This window comes from Falco naumanni, chromosome 5 (genome assembly GCF_017639655.2).
Source record: "Falco naumanni isolate bFalNau1 chromosome 5, bFalNau1.pat, whole genome shotgun sequence".
NCBI lineage: Eukaryota > Metazoa > Chordata > Aves > Falconiformes > Falconidae > Falco > Falco naumanni.
Window position 1 is genome coordinate 16266354 of NC_054058.1, and position 25075 is coordinate 16291428.

General features: G+C 37.4%; 1 protein-coding gene across 9 annotated transcripts in view; it reads left to right on the forward strand.

Annotated features, from left to right (window-relative positions):
- PACSIN2 (protein kinase C and casein kinase substrate in neurons 2) overlaps nt 1–25075 on the forward strand; it is a 65141-nt gene that overhangs the window by 25071 nt on the left and 14995 nt on the right. For 8 of the 9 annotated variants that reach the window (XM_040594847.1, XM_040594846.1, XM_040594845.1 and 5 more), the window contains 4 exons: nt 9802–9912; nt 22018–22174; nt 22917–23152; nt 23912–24067. In XM_040594847.1, the coding sequence (XP_040450781.1) occupies nt 9853–9912; nt 22018–22174; nt 22917–23152; nt 23912–24067 (609 nt within the window). In that variant the 5' untranslated portion in view covers nt 9802–9852. Of the gene's footprint in view, nt 1–9796; nt 9913–22017; nt 22175–22916; nt 23153–23911; nt 24068–25075 lie in introns of those variants that run through there. The other variant, XM_040594851.1, reaches the window with a different exon arrangement.

Consider the following 25075-nt stretch of genomic DNA (forward strand, 5'->3'; position numbering starts at 1 on the left):
TTTAATGACATTTAAATTCATGGAGGTATTCTTTAGCAGCAAGCACGGCTTCAATACCCGGTTGGAAAGGCAAAAGATGACTCCTTGCCTCTGCTTAGCACTCCACGTAATCTCTACAGGCATTTTCCTGTAACTGCTATGATGCTTAACACTCCATAACCTGAAGTTCATTGGTTGTTACAGAGAAGATGGGATGCAGGAGGAAAACCAACCCCCAAACTGTATTTCAGAAATTCTGGCATGGTAAAATTTTGGCTTAGGGAAAGTTAAGTCTATATTATTATTGAATGCTCATACTCTTGAGTCTGTAGTTTGAAATCTCTTCTGCAGTACCTTGCCGCTTGGTGGAACTGAATTTGCAAGGCTGTAGGATTTGCTCAGTGGTGGGCTGCTGTAGTTGAAAACTGGTTTTAATGAAAAATAGAAAACAGTGGACACTTTTTTTTTTTTTGTCACTGAAATAATTTTAAGTGCTCTGAACTTCACAAGTCTGCCTGAATAAAGCTGAAGGTAGCCATTTGCGTTTTTCTTGGTATGAATCATAATTGCTGAAACTTCTCTGTAATTGATTTCTCCTTTGACTTTCAAGGCACAGAAAAAATTGTATCAGAACACTTTCATGTTCTGATATTTAACCACTTAACGTTGTGCAGTGGTGGTAATTTAAAAAAAAAAAACAACAACTTTCTTGATCAAATACAGCAGAAGCATGTTAAGCAATGAAATCTTTTAACAGCTTTGAATATTTTCAAAAATAAAAATAAAACCTAGTGATGAGGCAATTTCCATGCAGATTGATATTAGGGATTCAAAGTAAAAGCTTCCAGCGTTGGCATGCTCTAGGTCATATATTTGATTGGCATACAGGAGGAGCATTTTAACAATGCTATCCAGCTTTGAGCATAGTGTTGCAATTTCAAGTGCCCTTTCTGCAGAATTGGATATTTTCTTTCCCTTGCATGGTTTGTTCTGGTTACTACACTATCCCTCATAACTCCAGCTAAGCGAAAAGTAATCTGAGTATGTTAAGGTTTGTTTTAAGTATATCCAATTATTTTAAAGCTCCACACATAGCTATGGACACGAAGTTGATACACAGCTGGCATAGCTCTGCCATTTAAAGCTTGTAGTTTGCAGTGTTAATAATTTCTTGTGGTCAGTGTTAATTTAGCTTAAAATCAGAAACCTCTGCAAAGCCTCTGAAGGTGATTTAATAACTTGTTAAAACAACAAAAAAAATGCACAATCAAAATAATACACAGAGTGGCTTGTCAGGCAGAGAATGACAAATTGGTTTTCTTCAATGTCAGTATTTTGCTATTTAAGGTATCTCCTGGTTAGCTGAAAAAATGCAGAGGGGAGGTTATGCTGGCAGCATGTAGGAGCTCATAAGGACAGCCAGGTCTTGAGTCTGCAAAAAACCAGTGTGTCTAATAGCATGTTAAGATGAGGAAGGGTACGAGACGAGAGCTAGTTATCTGACAACTACGTCACTCTGCTCTTACTGCTCATGCCTGCAGTAAAGGCATGCAATTCCAAGACACAATTCCCCGAGAGGCTTGAAGGGTTCAGACATATTGTCTTTGAATATAAAATGAGACAGAAACAGTGGCTTATAACTTGGGCCTATCTTCTCCAGAGTGTGAGAGTCAGATAATACTTGTACATACATGAAGCATAACGTGTAGGCTGAGAGCCTGTTTGACAACGTTTGGGTCATCGTCTCACATTTCAGGGGTGCATTTCTGTGCTGTGTCCTATTCAAAGAAGAGCAAGCTTAATCAGTAATTTTAAATTTCATTTTTTTAATAAAATATTCAAACTGTGCTTAATAAAGTGTAATGACTAAAATACTGTCCTTATTCCTTATTATGCATTGCAAAATTTATACTCTGTAAAATTTCAGTCGCACAGTGTTGATGTGCCTGGACAGTTACATTGGAGATACTGTCTTCTCGCTGTAGTTGTGTGGGGTTTTTCACATGTAGTAAGTATCAAGGACACTTTAGCTGCTTCAGTGATCTGATGTGTGCTAGAACTATGGCTTTGAATGTGTGTTCATTGCTTTCATACTTACGCAGTGAATTAATGATGCTTTCAGTGGGTTTCTATTGCATGTTACACGTACAGGGTTTAACAAACATAGGTATGAGTGAATATAATCCAGTAGTGAAGAAATTGTTGGGAACCAAGCAGCCTTGACTCGGCGTTTACTTAATTGGCATTTAACAGCAGCTTCTGATTGCTGACTTGGAGCATGGGGAGCTTCTGGCAACACCCAGAAGCAATGGCACACCTGCAGAAGCCCCTTCTCTCTTTTGTCCTCCAGTTGGGCTGAAGCCAGGCAGCTCCCTGCTCCCTCCACTGTGCCTCTTGCCCTGGTGGCTGGTATGTCCACTCTCCTGCCTGGTTCCTATCAGCTTCTGACTGCTTCTTGCTCCTTTTCCCACTGTCTGCGGGCCACAGAAGTGTAAGGAATCTCTTGTCACTCTTACTTATGGTTATGGATGATTAGTACAAACTAGTAGCTTCTTACTATTTAATGTCATTTTATATTGTTTGCTAACTGAAAAATGTCTAGGTGGCAAAGTACTCTGGTATTCAAACTAGAAAATATAAGAATAAAATATTGCTCCCAGTCTGAGGAGCGTGCATAGTAGGAAATAAGCTTACACAGTTTGTAACAGCATGCATTTCCTAGATTAGTTCCTTCAGTGCACGGGATACAGGGTTCACCAAATGGATTGCTGTCAACTTCTTGCAAAAAATCATTTGGTGTGTGGCTCTGCTAACTTTAACATACAGGCAGAATTCCCTAGGAAGCAGTGATTCAGCTTCCTTTTATGGACTTCTGTCTGGTGTTTGAGGCTCTGCCAAGAAAACAATTACAGCAACAGAGATTTTCTTAAATCTCTGTGAAAAAGGGTGCTATACACCATATTTTATAAAATGCAGAATGAGAATTAGGCCAAAGTCATTGATCTGAGGCTCTACCTTTTGAAGTCTTAAGGCCTGACTTCTATTAATAACATGCACTCTTGTCTACTGATTGCAATTAGAAGAGTTCACAGCACTGAGCAGTAGTGACTAATCCTGGTTTGATGCATTTGTTCCCTGCACCCAGGGGCTAGAATTCCTTGGTGTCACTTGCGTGTGTAAGCCTAAGTGACCTTTTTTTCCTATAGTTACTTGTCCTATTAATTTGTGGATTTTCTGCTGTTGATAACTGTGATTCTTAAAGTTTTGGTACATGATTTTACAATATTGCTAAAGGAGTTACGTGACTTACTTTCCCTCTATGTAAACAGTGAACAAATTGCAATCCTGAAGAAACTGGAACTCTTATAGAGTGTGTTCTTTGGACAGAATAGAAAAGGACGCAGTCTAAATAGCTTTATTTAACCAAGGAATATGAGATACAGCATGTTAATGGTAGTTAGGCTTAGTATCAAACAACAATAGCTGTCACTTAAAGCATAGGATATGTTTGTTTCCGTACAGTTAAGTCCTGTTTCCTTCCTATTGTGTAGAAGAAAACCTGGGACTTCAGTGAGTAATAAGAAAAAAATGCTATAGATGAAAGTTTGTATGAGCAGCTAATCCAAGCTGAGTGGTGTCCTTACACGTAAGTATTTCACTCCCTAGTCATGAAACTTGGAATTCTGCTGAGTCAGATCCATAGTGACAAGTCCTGTCATTCCAAAAATAAGTTTAAAAGGTAATGTGACCAGGTGCTTTTTTCTTCTAGAGGCTAGTAGACTGTCTTTGAGCTTGCTTCTGTAGAGCCCTTGGAGACAACACAAGGATAATATTAATAGCTGGAGACACCATTTGCTTTTCTAAATACAGATTAATTTATTTTCTTCTGTGTCTCATCTTGAGGACAGTTGAACGCTGAAATAGGTTGCACAGAGAGGTTGTGCAGTCTCTGTCCCTGGAGGTTTTCAAGACCTGACTGTATAAAGCCCTGAGTAACCTGGGCTGACCCTGCTTGAATGATTCTGTCATTCCACGATTCTCAGACTTCTCTGTTGTGGACCAGCTTGTCACCTAGAGCCACGGTACTAGCGACTGCCTTGCCTTAAAGCAGCCTATAGTACATAACAGAATCGGAAGAGAGAAGCATTATGTCATGTTGTCACTGAGAACTTCTGTCAGTTCCTTCTGTTCTGAAAACTGAAGTTCTGGAAGTAAGAAACGGGGAGTCACGTCTGCTGTTTGTTATCTGGTTTGTACATATTGGGAAGTGTTGGTTACGTCTGAAGGCTGTGTGGTATTGCCTTAAGTTTCAAGTATTTGAAATAGTGTTTTGTCTGCAGGCATTCTGTGTGTTGGAATATCTAGTCTTTCTCATCATAGGATTCAGTAAGCAGCACGGAGACAGTAATTTTTTTTTTTTAATGCTCTTTTTGAATGGTAGTGAAATATCTAACCAAAATAAACATCATCTTCCAAGGGGTTTCAGAAAGTTAAAATGTATCTTTCAACCAACAACCCTAACCTGTTTCACATTATGAGTTCATCAAAGAATCTGTTATTGAGGGCTGGGGACGATAACTACAGGGTTTCTTCAAATGGTTTTTCCCCTCTTCCTGTTGGAAAACACCTTAACAGAAGCTTTGGCACTCACTGGATTATTTATCGTCTTAAAAGACTGCATTTATTGCACAGATTTTTGCAAGTTGTGTGTTGTGCTGATATCTCTCTCCTGACACATGAGGAAAAAGGGAGTAAAAAAAAAAATATATCAAGTGTTTAAAGATGAATGAAGCAAAGATTTTTGTAAATTGCTTTCAAGGTAGCATTAAAACCAACTTCTTGAGAGCAGAGCCAGCATATTCAGATGTTTTTGTGTGCAGTATCTGAAGGTCTGCTTGCTCATTATTAGTTAATATTTTCTAAGATCCTCATGTGTTAAACCTTCAGGATATTTATAGCAGTTCTTTTCACAGTGTAGGGCACTAGCAGCAGAGAAGAAATCCAAGGTCTTTAGCATATAGGATTGCTAGAATGCTCCCTAAGAGGAAGCTTAAAAAAAGTCTTTTATTTATTGATCAGTTTCCCTGTGTCTAAGATCCATTATCCTAATTTACAAGAATTGCTTAAAAATCACGAAGTCAAGAAACTTGAGCCTTGCTTGTTTGCACCATTTCTGTAGCTGTTATAGTTTGTACTTTTCAGTATATAGTTACTTTTTTCAGTTGGACTTTGTGGTTTACTTTTAGCCTATATAAGTTCTCTTAGCTAATGCGTGCTGGGACTTTTTATGACAAAAGGCAGCAAGGGTTCTGTGCTGCGTGGTATTTGGTGGTTTATGTGCCTGTGGTAACACCGGTAAAAACTTGCTTAAAGACCTTTGGGCTTGATTAGTAAAATACTGAAATTGATTTTTAATGGAAATTACAAAGTTCTTTGATACAGGAAGAAAATATCCTGAGAAGTATGAAACTTAGGAGGTTTCATTTGTGTTGGCCAAAAGCGTGATCCAGAGGTGGCTTCTATTCAGTGAAGACCTGTCTTCTGAGGAAAATGAGGCTTAACACTTTTGCCTTCTCTAACTTCCTGCTTCCGTAATTTTGGAATTAATTCGTCAGTTTCAGACAAATGTTACAGAATAACAGAGATAAAGGTAGACATGTCTTACCAGTTTCATGAGAATTGCCAGCTGGATGGGAGAAACCTCAACTGATGTATCTGCTCAAGAAAATGTTAATGTGAGCTCAGTAATAATCTGTCCTGTTTGGTGAGCTGGTTTACCAGTCAGCATGGGGGTGGGTGGAAATTGCTAGAGCACTGTGCTACTGCTTGCTCAGCAAGTAGTTGAGGGACAAGAAGGCGACAGTGTAGGTACTCCTAAAGGGTTGTGCCTGGAGTCATGGAGTTGGAAGATAAAGGCCAGAGTGGATGAGTGCTTGCCTTTTTTTTTTTTTTTTTTAAATTGGTTGGAAACAAAAGTGCTGAGGTACTAACAGACTGACTCCTGTTCTTACCTCTGCTGTCAAGAGAGGTTCCAAAGAATGTTTATCAATATGGTGATAGGTGCTTTATATATAAAAATATATATTTATACTGTGGTGGGAATATGGGAACTGGATGTGTGCACCATGCTTTCTTATGAAGTTACTGGTTCTGGTTCTGCTGCAGTCTAGCTGACCATAGAAACCCCAGGGTTGTGAGATGCAGGTGAGAATTTGTGGAGAATCTGTGTAGAACTTGTCTGTTTTTCTCATCTTGATCTAAATTTCCCAGACTTTATACGGACAGCAGTAGTTGTTCCTAGGTTTACTTTTTGTAGTGAAATGGAAGACTGCAAATCCATGTGCAATAAACTTTCGTTGTGAAACCTCTGCAAATTCACTTGAAGGATGGGAGAACCAAACCCTAACAAAAAATGTGCTAAAGGACTGGCTGCTGTAATAATTCTATTTCATGAGGGTAGTATGACTCATACTGCTTAATGTTCCTATCTCAGTATCCAGTTTATTTTTAAGTAGTGCTGTACAAATAGTGTTTTTCTGTGCCAGTTGTTGCTATGACTTCATAATATTTCCCTAAATACGCTTGCTCATACTTTCTCACAGCATAGTATTTGGCATATAAAAACCTTAAATCCATCAGAATTTCCTGAGTACTGATCATTTTCATGCTTTTATGGGGAAAAAAAAAGATAGCTGTGTGTATGATGCAGTTTTAGTTGAGGAGGAATAGAAGTGGTTGGGTGGTTTGTTTTTTTTTTTTTTAAAAAAAAGTCCTCACAACCTGTTCCCTCATTTAAGAAAATGTTCCTCTGTTTCAGCTTTTCCAGTTTTTCCGTGTAGCTTTTCAGATTAAATTTCCAGCGCTGGTATAGTTTAGGCTATTTTGTTAAAGGTAAGCAGACACTGTTTGTTACTGCTTGAGAACACTGTCACTGTCTTGTCTTTTTGTATTTGGAGGGAGAAAAACACCTTCTGTGTGGTTTGGGAGTGGGTGGGATGGGTGACTTGTTGAAACTTTCCTGTAGGTTTATACTTCTGCGTAAGGGTTTCTTTCCTGGCTTTGACACTGAAGACTTTACTGTTTTCTGCCTGATCTCTTACAAATGGCGGTAAACACTTTCGTTGAAAGATCTTGGTGTACTATAGAAAAACAACTCTAACTCTTCCTGAGAACCTTTGGAATCTTTTCCTTCCCTTGTTCTGCACGGCATGCTGAGTAACACAGTTCTCTCCAGTAGCTTACTTGGTTTCAGAGTAATGGAGTGTTAGAGCTGCCTTAATGGGAAAAAGGCAGGAAGATGCAGTTAACAGAATCCAGCTAGCAATGTTTATTGATCTGACAACTTTTCTTTACGTTCTATGTCTCCCTCTGATCAGATAAAATAATAGCAGAAATTATGGTTAAAGGTACCATTGCATAACCTTCGTTCTTTGTGAAAACTATAAAACTCTTAGAAAAAACTGTCTAATGTCAAAGTATTCTTTTGAGTTTGTCCAGCTAGTTGCAAGTTTATTGCACTTGTTTCTTCCTTGTGCTGCTTATGGCTGTCTAAGAAAGGCTATCAGAAATTATAAACACTTACAAATAATGATCTCTGCTTACCTTGATCTACTGGAAGAATTGCAAGGGCTGAAACTTATCTGAAAGAACACATTCCACGTAAAGGTGTGCTACTAAGAAACTGACATTTGAATGTGTTTTAATGTACTTTTCCCTCTTGGTTTAATAAAAGCACAGGCGGAAAAGCAGATTTTTTGGCAATTACTAATAACATAAGTTGAAGATTGTTACACTAACATGTAAAAATACTTTGGCTCAATATATCATGTTCCTTTCTAATTGTTTCCATTCTGCAGAACCTTTCCTGTATTTTTGGTTATCTTTTCAAAATAAAAATCTAACAATTGATGTACCCATTGTAGTTTCCAGTTCTGTATTCAGTGTTAAGGTTATTTAAGCTTTCTGTGATTTTGATGGTGGAAATGAATTGGATGAAAAACTTCAGGAGAAACAGCTTGTCTTCCCAGCCAGAGTAGTTTTGTTCTGTTTGTGCTGTAACTGTCTGAACAACCGTTTTGTTTCAGTAGCTAGTTTTTGTTACAAGTGGTGTATGCTTACCCTTACAGGACAGTTAAGAGTATCCAAGAAATGTGGATTTAGCATTGAGTTCTCCTTGGCCTTGGAGGCTTTCAATTCTGTTTCGCTCAGCAGCATGTCATAACCTCTAGGCTGCAAGGTAGGCTAGGTTTGTAGGCATTTTCTGCTCTTCCTTTTGAAGTGGCCCTGTTGCGTTAAGGGAAGCAACATTCATAGGGCAAGAGAAAGAGGGAGCTTCACCTTATAGTCTACTAGTAAAGGTATTCATCCCAGAAGGGGTGGTACAATCTGCTCACCCTTGTACGTAGCCCTGGCAGTAGTTGTCGGCAAACTTGGTAGGAGAAATCTAAACAGGAGAACCTGATGAAGTATCTGTAGAGATCAGACAGGGATTTGCATGTGTGTGTTGTGGGAGGGAGCTGTTTCCTTCCTCTCCTACCTCTTGGTCTCCACCCCACAAACCACATTTGTGGATCTAAGTGCCTGAATTTTTGCCTCAGTACTGTTTTTGATACTTATCTTAAATGTTAGCTTAGGGTAACCTTGAACTTTTTTTATACACAGGACTTCATAAACAATCATCTCCTTCAATGAGGATAAATCATGTTTTTCTTCTGTGCGGCTGTGTCTGTATAAGTGACAATGCCTGAATTGTCAAAGCAATGACCTTTAATAAAGATCAGAATTTTTTTTTACTGTTTGTTTTCCTAAAAGAAAACAATGAAATAGTATTGTAGCATGTCACAAAATGCAGTAAAACTAGGTGTGGGAGTTTCAACTTCTGGCGAAAGTAATTGTCAGCTTCAAGGAGACCTTCTGTCATGGAGCCTGTAACCTCTTACTTGGTATACGTGGAACAGTAGATAAGTGCATCATACCATCATTTAGGATCTATTATCTGCAATGCACAAGAGTGTTGGCAAGAAAATAACAAGTAGCTCAGGTAGGTAGTTACTAGCCCAATAAGAGATCTAGTCACAGCTGGCTGGGCAAGAGGAGGAGAGCTGTCTGAATATCGTAAACTATACTAACACTTTTGGGAAGGAGGCTAGTCCTGTCTCCTGTGTTTGACTTGGGTCGCTGCAATGCTCTTCATATTGGTTTTGCTTTCCATTGTTGCTGAGGAAGCTCTGTTTTGCATTTATGGATGCCATTAGTTTCCAAGTAGATGAATCTTAAGATTCTTACAGAAATAAACCCTTTTCCCTTCTGAAAAGATGATCTGTTTTTCTTTAAATCAGCAAGTGGTTTTGGCCTTTAATATTTCCAGTGGGTTTCATTACAGAACATAGATTTCCAGTGAAAAAGGAATAGGAAGCAGTGCAGGTTATTGTATCTGTAGCACAAAGATCAGTTGATTCTCTTACGGAATACTTCAAAGTGGAATACTCAGTGAGTAAGCATCATGCTACTCAATCTTTTCTTTTGGTTGTAACAGGAGATGTCATGATAAAGTAAATTCAAGAGTTTGGTGAAATTTGGTATAGGCAGATGGACTGGACATTTTTCTGGACAGGAAACACCATGATAAGAGCCAAGAACTTTGTGTGGTAGAACAGTCTTCTGTTGCAAAATGTACTTGCATGCCCTGTGTGGTTACCTTGTGTGTTTATTTGGCATCCCTAGATATCAAAAATTTGAAGGATGTTACCTAACTTCATTTCTCTTTTGATAGCTGTTTTTCATTATTAATGCTCATAAATATTTTGTTGTATCTTTTTACAGATTCTGAAGGTGTTTAAGCTCTGAATACTTACAAGCTCTTCATACATAGAAATGTCTGGCTCATACGATGATTCCGTTGGAGTAGAAGTTTCTAGTGATAGCTTCTGGGAGGTAACCTGAATGTTTTCTTTTTTTTAATTATTTTTATTTTTTACTATTGTTATAGAAAATACGATTTTTGTACATCGTGAACATTGGGGAGAGCTACAGTACAAGACACCTTTGGTTATTGTGACCTGCGTAAATAGCCTTCAGGGTAGAAATGACCTTTTAGATTTTGGCCTAGTTCTGTCAAGGGTTTTTAACCGGCACAAGCTTGAGTATCATCCATTTGGGTAGGATGTGTAATTCAGAATTGAACCTTTTTTTATTGTCAAAGAAGGGATATGGGTGAGTAGCTTTTAGAATTACCAAGGGAGTTGAATGATCAATGTTAAAGCTAAAGTAACTGTTAAAAGCTACTGTAGGTGTACATAAATTAGAAATGTGTGAGATCGTGTGTGAATGTACTGTATGTCTCCTGTTCGTGTCCAGATACAAGTGTAAACTTTTTTGAGAGAAATTATCTTCTGCTTATCTCAATGTAAGAGTGTATATGCAGAAAGATAATACAAAGCACATTGTAGTATCAGTAATATGTGCTGCCCCAATCTGAAGGCAGCTTTCAGATGTTATAATTTGATTGAGCAAAATGTCATAAAGCAGAAAGCATTTTACCAAAAAAAAAAAAAGTTTCTTGCAAGAAAAGGAAAGGTTTGAAGGTGTCAATACTGGAGTTAAGTAAGTAAGCTCTCAAGATGAACTGTATTCAGTAGGGCAGACTTCTACCATGTGACTGGGAGCTCTTTTGAGTTTGAAATTTAGCAACCATGAAAATGGCTAGGGGAAAAGTGTCTTGAGTATTTCAGTTACCAGAGACGTATATAAGACAGTTAGGTTTTGGTGGCCTAACATTGTGCTACTTTTTAAATGAAAGCTTTTCTAGACCACTAACCCGTTTGTTGGTGGTGACAGCAAATTGCATTTTCATGCAGCTGTCCTATTATTTTTTGTCCCATTATCTAAAAGACGTAATGCCAGTGAGGTTCTTGTTTGGTAGACAGCTGTCGTTTTTTGCAGAGATATTTACTATTATGTTAAATGTGTATATCCTATTTATAAAGAAGTGGTTTTAAGGTAACTGGATTCTGAGTCTTAACCCCTTTTTGTTGTACTCTGTAGTATGACTGCAGAGAGGATGTGGGACCTGTACTCCCAGAGGTGTCGACTCCACTGGACATGGTCCTGAGCAGTCTGACCTATCAAACCTGCTCTGAGCAGGGGCTTGGGCTAGATATCTCCAGAGGTGCCTTCCAACCTCACTTATTCTGTGTTTTTTATTTTATGCTGAGACAACTTTCCTTGAAGTGTTTCAAAATAAAATAAGGAGGCAAAATAATCCTGGACCAAAGGGTTGGGTTTTTTTTGATGTGTCATATACTTGGCAGAACATGACTTCTGGCTGGCTGTTCTGTACCAAGCTGTTGTCTTCCATAAGTAATTGGGTCTGGAAGCAGAAATGATGAATGAATAAAAATAGGAATTCTGTAAACTAATATGGTTATGTTTGGACAAATGTGGACTCAAGTAATTAATATTAAAGGATGATAGATGATCAGAAACAGCAATTAGCATAAGCTAGGACTTTTACAAAGCATAGCTTAAATGTATTTGATGCTTATTATAGGTGGGTTAAAGGTGTTCTTTGTGTTTGTACTATTGGTGACTTATTTTATATCATTTTGTAAACACTACTTTTTAATCAATGTCTTTGAACTTTTCTATGTATTCGTTCCAAAAGGTCAGAACTCTGGTCTTTCATAAGCAATGTCAGTAGGCTAATGTGTACTGCACAAGTTATATCTTTATTTATCCTTGGATAAAAAAAGTTAGACTTTAGTATTTCAATCAGTTTCTTTCCTTATAGGGCTAATTCTTTGCTTTGCTCTTTTTCTTTTTTGATGTATAACCACAAAGGTTATGTTAAAATGGTCAAGAGGAAAAATTTCAGATTGAATTAGTTTTTCTTCTGAAAGTTAAGTACATCAGGCTCAAAGGTTTTGAAGAGTTGATTAGCTTACTAGAACAGATACGCAGGTTGTTCAAAGGGGAAAACTAACAATGTTTAGATCCTATTGTCATAATATGCTAAAATCAGTTAAAAGTAATCTCAAAAATTGAAGACACAATTATATTCTCATGGAATGGATTCAGTTCATTAAAAATGCTAGAGACCATCTTCACGCTCACTCTTCAGGGAGTGAAACAAAGGTATCACTGTAGTAAAAGGTAAGTCCTAGTGATAAGTCAACGGCTTTGTTACTGAAGTGACTTTAAAGATGTTCAGAGTATTAACAGTTTTTCTGGAAGCACAATTGGACTTCCCATGCAATTGATGACCATATTAAAAGAAAATAAAAATCCTGTGTTTCCTTGTACTAAGCTTCTTACAGTTTAGCAATATGAAAGGGAATATTTAACTGAATTTTGGAGTTTTGAGTATTGAATTATGTAGAAAGCACTATTTATTTTGCTCTTCCTCTGCTTTGTGCTGTTTGATGCTTAAGACAGGAAAGTTTGGGGGGTTTGTGGCTGCAGGCTCTGATTTTAAAAATCATTAATAGAAGGCTTTGTTCCTACTATGGCTGTAGAGGCTTTGTCATTATTTTAGCAAGGTGATTAAAGGTTTGAAATTTCAATATGTTGAAATTAAGTGGTATTTGAGTGAAACAGAGGGAAGGCTGTAAGAGTTTTATAGTTGGTTAGTGCTTAAAATATCATCACTGACATTTCTGTTGTGATTTAAAAAAAAAACAAACAACCACAAAGCAAAAACCCAAGAAAGAACAGGTTAGAGAGTTCAAAAGATATAGCAGGTTATTATAAAGTGCTGTATGTGTAGCTGAAAGACTGTATGTAGTAGGTATGCCTAAATGTTTATGTAACTGCATGGGCAGTTGAAAAATGTGTGGTATGGCATCCCTGACATCCTGTGGAGATGGAGCTTTTACGGATACACTAACATTCTTTGAACTGAACATGAAAAAGAGTACTTTCACATAGATGATAAATGATGTCATAGTAATGCTGAGCTATTAACAGTAAAGATTGATGTGAATTTTGACCTTCTTGTGCTTGGTGAATTTGCAGTCTGCATAGTTTGAGAGAATAAATACGTTTATAAAGCTGTCTTAAGAAAAACATGTATATAAACTTATCACAATGGAAATAGCTGAGAGAATATATTAAGCAAAGAAACTGCTGTTTCTTTGCACTCTGATACTTATCACAGGATGACTCCTTAGTACTGGGTATTAAACTATTCAGAATACCATTAGTCTTGGCAATACCCTATTGTAGTGAGAAATGTGAATAATGTGGAACTTACTGTTTTGGTTGACAGCCTTTATAGTTGCGTGTAGAATCATGTGGCAAGAAAAGTGTTTGTTTGGTTTGGTGGGTATTATTTTTTTTTTAATCTCAACACTGAACAAAGTGCTTGGACAACGTAAGGGAAAGTGGTAATATACCTGAAGCTGTGCTGTCCGCTGCAGTGTCACCTTGATGTAGGATATTGAGTGATTGCTTTCATCCAGGGATAGTTTTCTTGTGACCTTTGCGCTCTACTTGTCTGCGTTTCTGTGATGGTAATTGTATTTTGACTTGCATGCCTGATATTAGGTTGGAATGTATTTTAGTTTGTATATACTTCTGATTATGTCTGAGTGAATAATGAAGATATCCAGCAGCTTGCTTAGGCCACGTAATGCCTTGCCAGAAGGTACCATTTGACTTCAAACCTTGCCTTTTTACAGAGGAGCCTGACAAAACAGGAATTATCCTTGAGATAAAGAGTTAAGAGGTGGGAGGAGGTTGCCAGGCTTCTGCAGTTGGTAGAAAGTGAACCTAAAGTAAGGGGAGTCCTGTGCCGGTCGTAATAGATTTAACTTAAGAATAACTCTTCAGTGTTAAATGACAAGCATAAAATAACATCTAGCCTGTTAAACTTATTACCAAATTATCGTTTACTTCTGGTTTGGAACCAGCTTTCCAAAATAAATTTGCCTGAATTTTAGTCCAAAACTTGTCCTTTTTCCATATGTCCTGGATTGGTTATTTTGTTTCTGAAGATTGCAACTTTGAATTCTGCTTAATCTTTCGTAAAATGGAAAACTAAACTGCTTTGATCAATGTGTTTTGCCTGACACTGATTAGAAAAGATGTGTCTCTGGAATGCCAGCCTCAATACTTCATGCCCGGGGTAACAAGAAATAAAGAACTCTTAATCAGTTTGGAAGTTGTATGGTTACTGCAGATTTTGTCATTTGCACCTTTTGATAGAGGTTTTTAAGATACCTGATGTGTTGTTTTTTTTCTAGAAAAAAAACCTAGAAAACTATGGGGTTTCTTAATTTTCAAAGACAGCCCACAGTTTGTTAAAAGCCACCTTGCTATGTTTTGCTGCCACAGCTAAAAGCAGCGAATGCATTTAAACTTGGCCATGGCACAGAATAGACAGTCTGGCAGGGTGAGCTTTTGAGTTTGTTCCCTCACACTCCAAAATAGCTCAAATTTATTTACCTTTGGAGTGTGTGCAAAGCCCATCTTGTTCTTGAAAGACGTTTAGGAAAGAGTGAGGTGGCTGGGTGTGGGACATATTTGAAGAACTTACTGTGAGAACTGGTTTTTTGCTCACTGAATGTTTTGGAAACTAAACCACTTTTATTTCTTGAATGTTGATGTTCTGTTGAGCTGATAAGAATTGTACTTAATAAAATGTTGATAAACCAGCTTCAAAGTTTTTGCTATTGCTGTTGACAGAAATTTCTTACGCTGTTGTCTTTAGGAAATAAAACACTTGCTTCTAGAGCCAGAAAACCAATTAAGAACCATTTGCTTTCTTTTGGAGTTGTCACAGCCTTTGCTAGGGTTCCTTTTTACAAAGATAATTACTAGCAGTTTGATCACATTTTAAAATGTGAATCTATAATGTATGCTTGCATGCAACTAAACTTACTGCTGTAACCTTGTCTGGCTGCGTATGCTCAGACTGTCCATGGAGCAATTCAATGCCGGTTACTTCATCTATGAAGCTTTTTTTAATTAGGTTGCTGTTTCAGTACTGTTCATGGAAGCTTCCAGTTCTGGCATTGAGACTCAAACTCAGCGCTTGAAATCCAATGTGAATAGTAATTTGTTTCCTTTAAAAACTAGTAAATTTTTTTATTACTACATAGGTTTTGTTATCAGGTTCAGATCTGTGGTTGGGAAATAGTTGTGTTGTTGAAACAGAACTGGAGAAGTCACTGTGTGGGTTTGTATTCTTGGTGTTGGCTTTCTGTAGATCTATCAGTCAAAAAATGTGGGTAGGATAAGGCTTAGGCATGGGTAGTATCTTGTATCAGAACAGCTGGTAAAACTGAAAAAATAAAGCTTTCAGAAATACACGTCTGTCTTAGGCATGAAATAGAAATATCAGCAGCTTTCACAATTAAATTGAGGAATTTTTTCCATGTTTAGTTAACCCAAACTACTACTAAAAGTTTTTTGTCTTCTAGCGGGGTGATAAATCCTTTTCAGGAGAAAACCATAATAATTTTCCTCTGATTTGTCTAGGTGTTTACCAAGCAAAAGCACTTGAGGAAACAGAGAATTTGATACATGTTTTCATGTAAGCTTGCTTAGAAAGCAAGAAATTGTAAAATCATAAGAAAAGAAATTCTGAGCAATTTTCATAATAACAGCGGAGAATTTCATGAAAGTTTAAGTCATATTAGTGCCTCAGTTTGCTTAAGAAATGGAAGCTTCTTTTTCTTTCTTCTTTTTTCTAACAAACTTCAGTGTATCTTCATGTATCTGGTTAAGCTCATGGCACTCTCTTGGTGCAGAAATTTTTTGCAACCAAGCAATCTTGTTGATATGTTCCAAGAGGGAATTCTTTCATCTGTGCTACTTAGCTGACAACGGTGGCATGCTTTGGGTAATCAAAAGGTTATTGCTGATAGCCTGGAGCAGGATGGCAGTAACTTTTCCAAGGGAAAGTGGTAAATTTGGAACCTGATGTGCAATTTGAAACCCTTTTTATTTCTTTCTGATCTGTCATATGGACTCTAATCATTCATGCCATTTTCTTGCATCCAAAAATAGACTGTGGCAATGTTAGTTGGTTCAGACATTCTGCTCCTTTAGTAGAACACAAGAAATGGACAACCTTATTGACCTTGCTCTGCTGGAAGTAGTTTTGAAATGCACTTTCATTTCAAAATGATGTTTCATTTTGAATCAATTGATTCAAATTTGATTGAAAAATCAAAATTATTCAAAATTATGATTAAAAAAATGAAATAATTCAGTATATTAATTGTAAATTGAAGGCCAGTTTTATGATGCATTTTGTTAATTAAGCTCTGGCCTTATGCTTGCTAATCACTGTTGTGGTCATATGGAAAGAAAAATGCCTTGAGCAAGCTGAGACCAATGTTGTTGTTCACTTAGATACCTGTGAAGGTAAGAAAGGTGATGAGTAAGCGTTCCTAGAGATCAAAGTAGAAGTGTGTGCATATCTTGCAAGGTAAGACATCAAAAGGAACAGCTACCCTGCCTGTGGAAGCGCTTATTAATGAGCCATAGGTCCCTCACAGGCTGTGCACCACTTATTGCCTAGTTGTGCGTCCTTACGCTTCCTTATTTTCTGCTAGCATCAGTACCGTGATGCCCTCTCCATTTACTGTGGGGGTGTTTAACTGCCCTGTGAAAACACCTACTGATCCAAACAAAAATAGTCAACCTGAACAGCTGCTAAACCAGCAACTGGTATTCACTCTATGAACTTAGGCTTGTGACAGATTCCTTTGGAAGGTGGGACTTGGTGTGCATTTTAGGGAGCTGGGCACATGGCTTTCATTACATTCTGAAGTATTTGCTGAGATACCCACCAGCAAGATAAGATTTTCAACTTATTCAGAAAGGGGAAGTCGGTCCCCTGTATAGTATGGGTGAATCAAATTTGGCCACCATATGCATTCCCATTCTCCACACCCCCCACCAAAAACAAACAAACAACAAAAAACCAACCCAAAGCAAAGTCCAAACTCAACACTCTGGATAGCAGAGGCAGTTGATCTGGGATGTGCCTCCCGTAAACAGCTTATAAGCTGTCTGCTCGGATGGCCTTGGTCCTGCCCGTTTGGTACTCTGAGGCCTCTGCTTCATGCCTGCTACTGTCAGCCAACATCTGTGACCTGTCTGTTGAGGGGGTGTGTGATGGATGCAGGGAATTCTAGAGGAAGAAACTCCCCAAACTCACTCTTGAATATTGAAAAGGTATTCCTGTGCTGAGGGATTTCAGTTACTTGTCAGTGAATGCTTTTTGCTTATGAAGTAGACTGCCCTGTTTTGCTTTTTCATTTTAGAAATATTTGGACTCTGCACTAGTAGATTCCTGTCATATCTCCTATATGCTTTTTTTATTACTCTTTCTAACATTGAGCAACATAACATTCACAGTTTATATTGCCAGATGTTTGTTAACTGGTATGTTTGGCTTTAGATTTTGTGGGTTTAAGAGCTTCTTCAGGATTTTTCTTGCAACCAGTGGTAAATTTATATGGGTAAACTTAGAAAGCTTACTCAGACCTAGTGCTCATAGGTCCTTGGACTGTGTATGTGCTAATTATGCAATAAGATAATTCTTTTTATTTTGAAAAAGAACCCACAGTATTATAGATGTTAATGCTGGTTGAAATGTTTGGAAACTTCCCGTTTGACGTAGCTGGAAAGAAGCTGTACTCATGGTTATATGGAATGCTGGAAATAGTAAGTGTGTCCGCATATTGGTCATCAGGATGTGTGCGTTTGACTGTGAGCCTTCAAAGCTCATTGTGTTTCCTGCCTATGACTATTTGTCCATTAAAAAAGCCTTGTTGTATCCTATGGTGACTGACTTTCTTTCAAATGGTTCCAGTTCATAAAAGCAGACTAGTTATGAATAAGCTAGGCAAGCTTGGAAAAAGACATAAAATCTTACTTCAGGCATTTGAAACTCCTGAAGCATTTGTGATTGTAGCAATTACCATGATACAGAATTAACTGACTGGAGTTTAGCAATAGCTGAATGTTCGCCGCCACCTGGGCTGCTAACAAATTAAAATACTCTTTATTTTTCATTCAGTGTACCAGAAAAAGTGTGTGTTAACTCTTTATCACCTTTTATCCTGCTCTATGGCTATGCTTAAAAAAAAACCCCAAAGGAGTGTATTAGTTAAGGTAAGGGAGCCTAGGTAATCTAAGACTCTCCCTTTGTGTTTAGTGCTGTGAAATTGTAAAACAACGAGGTTGTAAGCTCTTAAATATTCCCACTAAAGATTGTATCAGTGGCAGTGCTTGGCAATGTTAGTACACTGGTGGTCACAAAGGAGAGATGGCTGGGCTGCTCACTCTGCAACACTAAATGCCTCATCACAGTGTGCTTTTCTCTGGTTATTACAGATTTAGGGACTCTTAGATTTGACAGAGGATTTGAGGTGACATTTCTGTGTTTATGCATGAGAGGAAATACCCAAATGAGAAGGAATGTTTTCTTGGTTAAGGAAAATGGAGATCTGAAGGCATCTATAATGCCTGTAGGAGATAAACAGGGCAAAATAGGATCAGCTGAGGCTTATTAGTAGCAAAGCTTGGTATTATTTAGTGGACAAGGGAAAACTGGTGGTTAACTCGATTTGTGTGTGTGTGACAGAACTGTGAATCACAATTTTTGTAAGTTCACTGATCGCATCAAGAAAGTGACCATGTGGGTATTTTGAAGAAATGACTTCTTGGAGTTACTTCCTTTTGAAGTGTTTCTGGCAACTAAGGGTAAACAGCAACTGAATTTGCTATCATGTCTTTTTAAATATTTTTTTTATATATATTTAAATAATATTTTTAAATAAATGAAATGTCTTTTTCGGATGGGTGAAGTGTTGATGCTAAAATGAAAGCAGGTTAGAGCTTTTAAATCTCTCTCATTCTTCTTGAAACTAAATAAGTTTGCAATTTTACAATTTACCTTCCTGAAGCAAAAGTTTCACTTGTAGGAGAATGAAACTGGTAACTTCATGTCTTAGTTGGCTGCTGTCTGTTTAACAGGAACTAGCCCAATGCTTGGAATGGCCAGAAAGTTATTGTAACTAGTGAAGCCATGTGTTCCTGTCCTGAACAGTGCTCATTTGGAAATCTGAAAATTGCAAGGTATTATGTAAACATGGCTGTGACTGAAACAAAGAAACACAGGGTTTTCTTAGTTTTTATTCTTTCTTGGCCAGTTGCTACAAATGAAAGAATTTGTCTTTTTTTGTTTTAGCTCAAATATTTCATGTGAAGGGGAAGGGGGATGTACTGCAGAACATTTGCAGTCTGCCTCAGGAGTTGGAGAGAATAGTCTTGAATAAAACAATGCATTAAGTAATTTTTTTTTCTTCTCCAGAATCAGGGTGTTCTTGCTATTTTTACAGCTTTTTAATTTATCTACAGTTACCCTAGTAGTTCCTTGGCTGCATAAAGAGTAGAGTTCTCCCATTACTTCGGTGGTCTGAATACCCTGTGCTCTCATACCTCTGAGCCTGCCTTTTACAGTGGCAGCTGCACGCTCCACTTCTCAAAAAAAATTGTCATTGCAGTGTCCATAACTTAAAATGCACTTTTCTTAAAAAAATAAACTATAGATTTTTAAAATGTTAAGTGCCAGTTATGTGACTTGTGTTCTGTGTCACAAAACACAGAAAAATGTGTGATTTCCAAAATTCTAGCATTCATCATAGGGCATGAAATTTGAATGTCTTAATATACTTCAAACTACTGTTTCATAAATCCAAGTGAACTTTTTTTCCTTGAAAATATTACTGTAAAAGACTTTCTTTGGAATACAAGGCTGTTACTTTCTAATACAGTAGGCCTGATTTTTTTCTTTATGCTGGTTCTGAACTGTAATGCTAGTTCCTTCGGTCCTCTGGTGGAGAAGGAGGTGGTGTGGGTGAATGATCCGTTGCCTGCGCAGCTCCTTCGAGGTGGCCGTATGCAGTAGTGGTCAGTCGGACATCATAGGTGAGCTGAATTCAGCCCTCTGAATGCCTGCCTGAGATTTGGCAACGGCTAGATGTTACCAGGAGGTTAGAATTTACTCAGACAACACAAAATGAAAGCACTAAAAATACCGTGAGGCAGCCAGCTCTCATTCAGTATTAGCATTTAAAATGCTAATTTAATAGTGAAAATTTATGAAAGGAAATGTTCATGCTAGAGACATAAATCCTTGGGCACATAGCTGGAGACACAAATTGATGCTAATAAAAGGCTGCAGTAGCTGTGCCAAGCTAGCATAACCTGTTTTAACAGTCTGCTTGGCTGTGAATCTACAGCTGGAGTAATTTTGAGCAGATGAATGATTTGCCCTTCCATTACAAAGGCTTTAGAAAGTATTTTTCGAGGTACTTAATTTACTTAATACTTTGACTACATATGTATATTGTATTAGTGTACAGCCTTAGTTTGAAACTGCCTACTTCTCAGTTTCTATTTCTCCTGAAAATGAGAGGCTATTTTTCGTGCTTTCTTGTTAATACGTGAAATTTGCTTTGACACAAATGCATTCACTATCTTGATTTTTGGTGTCACCTTCCTCACAGTTCTGGTAGCTTCTTTTCTTCAGTTATATTGTGACGTGTTTAAAGGCAGGGATAGTGTGGACTGGCTTTTTTTACGTGATTTAGACAAATCAGTGACTGCTAACTAACGCTTCTCTTAAATGCTACCTAAATTTCTTTGATCTGTTGAAATTGATCTAGTCCAAAACCATGCCCAAATAAATCCTTTGAGGTCACTGTCTAAAGGAATTACTTTTGTCCTGCTATTGACATTTTCAATTCCCTGCCCTTCCAGCTTTGACGAGGACTCCTAACATATGTCTGCATTTATCAGCATAGTCACTTATTTTTCCAGCACTTACAGCAAAAATGTATATTTTTTTCCTCAAGCAGATGGCTTGCATGTACATCTGCTGACAAGATTCTGAATAAATGTGAACCTAAAAGTTGGATGGTTTGCTGTCAAATGTAAAAATTACAAACATGCTTTAAGTATTTGAATGTTTAATCTACTGCCTTACTGCTAATCTTTATTTTCCAGTCAGGTGGTTAGGGCAGATAAGAAACTGACTGAGGTATTTTATAGACTGTGCAGCTTCTGTTAACCGAGTTCTTATGTCTTGTTTAATGTTTACAAAATCCAACCTGAGTGACATTGAAATCAGTGGAAATATTACTCTACTAGCAGTATCGGGTGCTTTTTTTTTTCCCTTCAGTCATCTAGATTGGTGATTCCATGTGGGTATATACACAAAAATGCAAGGAGGGTGTTAATTATATAATGTGTTTTCGTTATATAGTGTGCATTTTTCTCCATATCCTCATCCTTTTGTAGCTTGTACATTGAACAACTGTGTTTTGGGATTTTTTTTTTTTTCCTTTAGAATTCGCAAGTTAATTCTAGGTATGGGAACTCCATGTCATTGCTGTCAGTATCTTCCCATATTAAATTCTACAGTATACTTTGGAAATAGTTGCTGTGTAGTTTGTCAGCAGGGAAGCACAGCTGTAACAAAGGCCACATTCAGTCTCTGCTGTATATGTAGTGGTTGTGCTTTTTCCATGCTGCATTCTTAAACAAAAACTATTATTATGCTTGAGAGAGATGTTGCAGTACTCCTTTGCATGTCTTTGCAGTTTTGTTAATCCTGAAAGATTAAACACAACACAAAACTAAGGCACTAGGTGCTTAATAATAAGCATGGAAGAGGGAAATACTGTATCTGTGTTAAATATCTTGATTATCTAAAACATTACCAAGCAATAATAATGCAGAACAGTTGTGATGACTGGCCATAATTATATTGCAGGACTAATAAGATATAACAAAGCTTTTAGAATGAATAACTTTTTTTACAGGAGAACTTGTGTCCTTTGTGGTGGTGTTGCAATTACTTTTTAAGATTAATTGAAAAATACCTTATGCTATAATTGATTAATTCCTGCTAGATTATCTTGCTTCTAGGTAACAGTATTTGTGTTAATTAAAGATTTATCTTGTTTTCTTGTTATCCTGCTTTCAAGCAGGAATTGTTAAGTATTTGTCTCTTTATAGGTTGGAAATTACAAGCGTACAGTAAAACGAATTGATGATGGTCACAGACTTTGCAATGATCTTATGAATTGTATTCATGAACGGGCACGAATAGAGAAGGTCTATGCTCAGCAGCTTACAGAATGGGCAAAAAGGTGGAAACAGCTTGTGGAAAAAGGTAATGAGTTCTGATTTTGAACTGTGAAAACTTTCTCAAATGGAAAAAAAAAATATCTGTGTATCTGTTTTGGTAAGTACAAAGTGGAAATTTTGTACTTTTAGCCTATAATGGAGCCTTTGCCAAAGGCTTGGTAATGTAACAAATGATCAAGCTTTTCTTGATGAAAAATAAACAAAGCCCTGCTAGTTTGCTTGTTGCATACTGAAGCAGATGAATCTTGCCTGCAGTGCAGAGTGAGGTATCCAAATAGATGCAGTTCTAGAGAACTGGCCGTTTCTAGGTCATGAATGGTATAGAACAGTTTGAAAAGTGCATCTGAATAATAAGGGGGCAGTGGTTGTGGGGGCAGACTAATAATAAGAGCTAGATACAGCTTGAATGGAAGGTTAATCTGATACCATTTTAATATATTCTAAAATAGTTTGTCCTTTCCTGTTTATCCGTGCTTCAGAAAGTATGTTGAGAAATTGAAGGCAGTTCAAGGAAGAGCTAATAGATGGAATACTGAGAATCATGGTACAGGGAAAGAGGGGCCAGGTTAAATGAATATTATTTCTTCTGGTGTAAAAAGTTTGTAATATTCTAAATTTGTCTGAAAAGAAACTGTTCCCTTTTCTAGGTTTGCATCAATATTGCTGTTTACAAGTGAATATAAGTCAATAGCTTCAGGTAGTTTCTTGGGAATATAAGTTCCATGTGGGTGATGGTTACTGAGAATGACACTTTCTGTTGTGTTTAGGCCCACAGTATGGAACAGTAGAAAGGGCTTGGTGTGCTTTTATGTCAGAAGCTGAAAAAGTGAGTGAACTACATCTAGAAGTAAAAGGTTCACTGATGAATGAAGACTTTGAAAAAATCAAGAACTGGCAGAAGGAAGCCTTTCATAAGCAAATGATGGGAGGATTTAAGGAAACCAAAGAAGCAGAAGATGGATTTAGGAAAGCTCAGAAACCCTGGGCAAAAAAGCTGAAAGAGGTACAGCAGTAGATTATGTATTAGATACCCTGTGTTACAATATATTAATGTCTCAAATCTCTATAAGGGAGTAAACTCCCTATTCTCTCTGCTGGATCCTCCTTTCTCAAAAAGATCTCTTGCTTTCTGTCCTCTTCTGAAAATAAGTATTTTTCTCTTGGTCTCTCCTAATCTTGGTGACTTCAGTGAAAGTCTGGAAAAAGTGGAATTTAAGCTATCATTTTAACGGTATCTGATTTCATGCATTTGAAAGTTACGAATTACTCAAAGAAATGAGCAGGAGAAAAGTGTGTGAGTTTTTTTCCCTGTCATATAACATTACTCTTCAATAACAGGTTTGTAGAAGAAGGGGAGCAGGAGAACATGGGCATGAGGAAAAAATGTTCTGTTGGGGACTTCCTGTAAACCTTTTCTTGAGTCTGTTCCACACTGCTTTAAGCTGTATGAGTGACATTTCTTGTATGGTGAGAGAATGCTGATTCACAAGTACTACAATAATTTTCTTACGTTGATTCTTGTATATTCATTCCTTGGCCTAAATGAGAAAGAGAAAAAAACCCAAAACCAACAACAAACCCAAAACCCCAAAAAAGCCAAAACCAAACCAAATTGTAGAAGTAAAAAAAAAGTAAAAAAAGGAAGAACATGCTGAAACAAAACCTGACACTTTCTTCATTGCAACATGATTATAAGGCTAAAAAATTTAGTTGATGGCTGTATAAACCGTCCCAGACACAAATATTCAAATCTACTTTGTAGGTGGAAGCTGCAAAGAAAGCATACCATGCAGCCTGCAAGGAGGAGAAACTGGCTATATCCAGAGAAACAAACAGCAAAGCTGATCCAGCACTAAATCCTGAACAACTTAAGAAATTACAAGACAAAGTGGAGAGAAGCAAACAAGATGTACTGAAGGTATACCATATGCTAACATACTATTTGTACACAGTCTTTTTGACTTGTAGCTTGTGCATGTTTAAGCCTTTTTTTTTTCTTCCCGAATGTGCCACGGACTGCAGTGCAGCTCACTTTCAGTTACAGTTCTATACCAAAATCCAAAATCTAGAGTTTTCTTCATATGTATTGCCAAGTACTACTTCTGTGAAGAGTGAATAACCTATTACCTCTAATTTACGTAAGTACTTTCAGCAGGGGACAAAGCAGAATTGGTGAACTTGTAAGAGTTCTACTCATTTAGTAGTGAAGGTTGAATTATTTCACTTGAAAGGCTGTGAGACAGATGTTTAAAACTTGCTGACAACAGCTAAACTTGTAGTCATTCTTGACTGCAGAATGCTTTTTTTTTTTAAGCAAGCTGATCATAATCTATTTAAATAAAAGTAAATACACTTGAAAATGCTATTCTGTTGCCCATTTGGGTTTATCTCTTAAGTGGGCTGCTACAAAGAGGCTTTTCTTGTGTGACTTTCTTCAAAGCCATCTTTTCCCTTTAAGAATGCTGTTCTGTGGTCTGGAAGGCGGATGTTACATTGGGTGGGATTTTTTAATTCCTGTCTGTGGACTACTTCTGTAAATTATTGTAGAGTCTGAGGTTCTATGTATTAAGTGAGGTCACAGCATATGCAATTTGTGTTCACAGGGTTGTGTACAATGTTTGGGTTTTTGGTTATAAGTCACAGTGCGCTGTGTAAATTACTGAAGGAGAAAAAAGACACCCCTTCAAAATTATTTGAAAATCTTTAAATAAGAGATCTGTAACTTGAAAGGCTGCCTGCTCTGATTTACTCTGTGGCTCCTTTGGTTTTTATCTTTCGTATTACGCTAACGTTTGTCAAACCAGAGAAGAGGCTTAGAGCTTAATTGTAACTGTTCTGCAGTTTTGTTAGGTAACTTTCATTGCGACCTAGCTTAGAAACAGCGGTCATGAAAAGATAATGCAATTTGGGACCTTCTGGTCTAAAC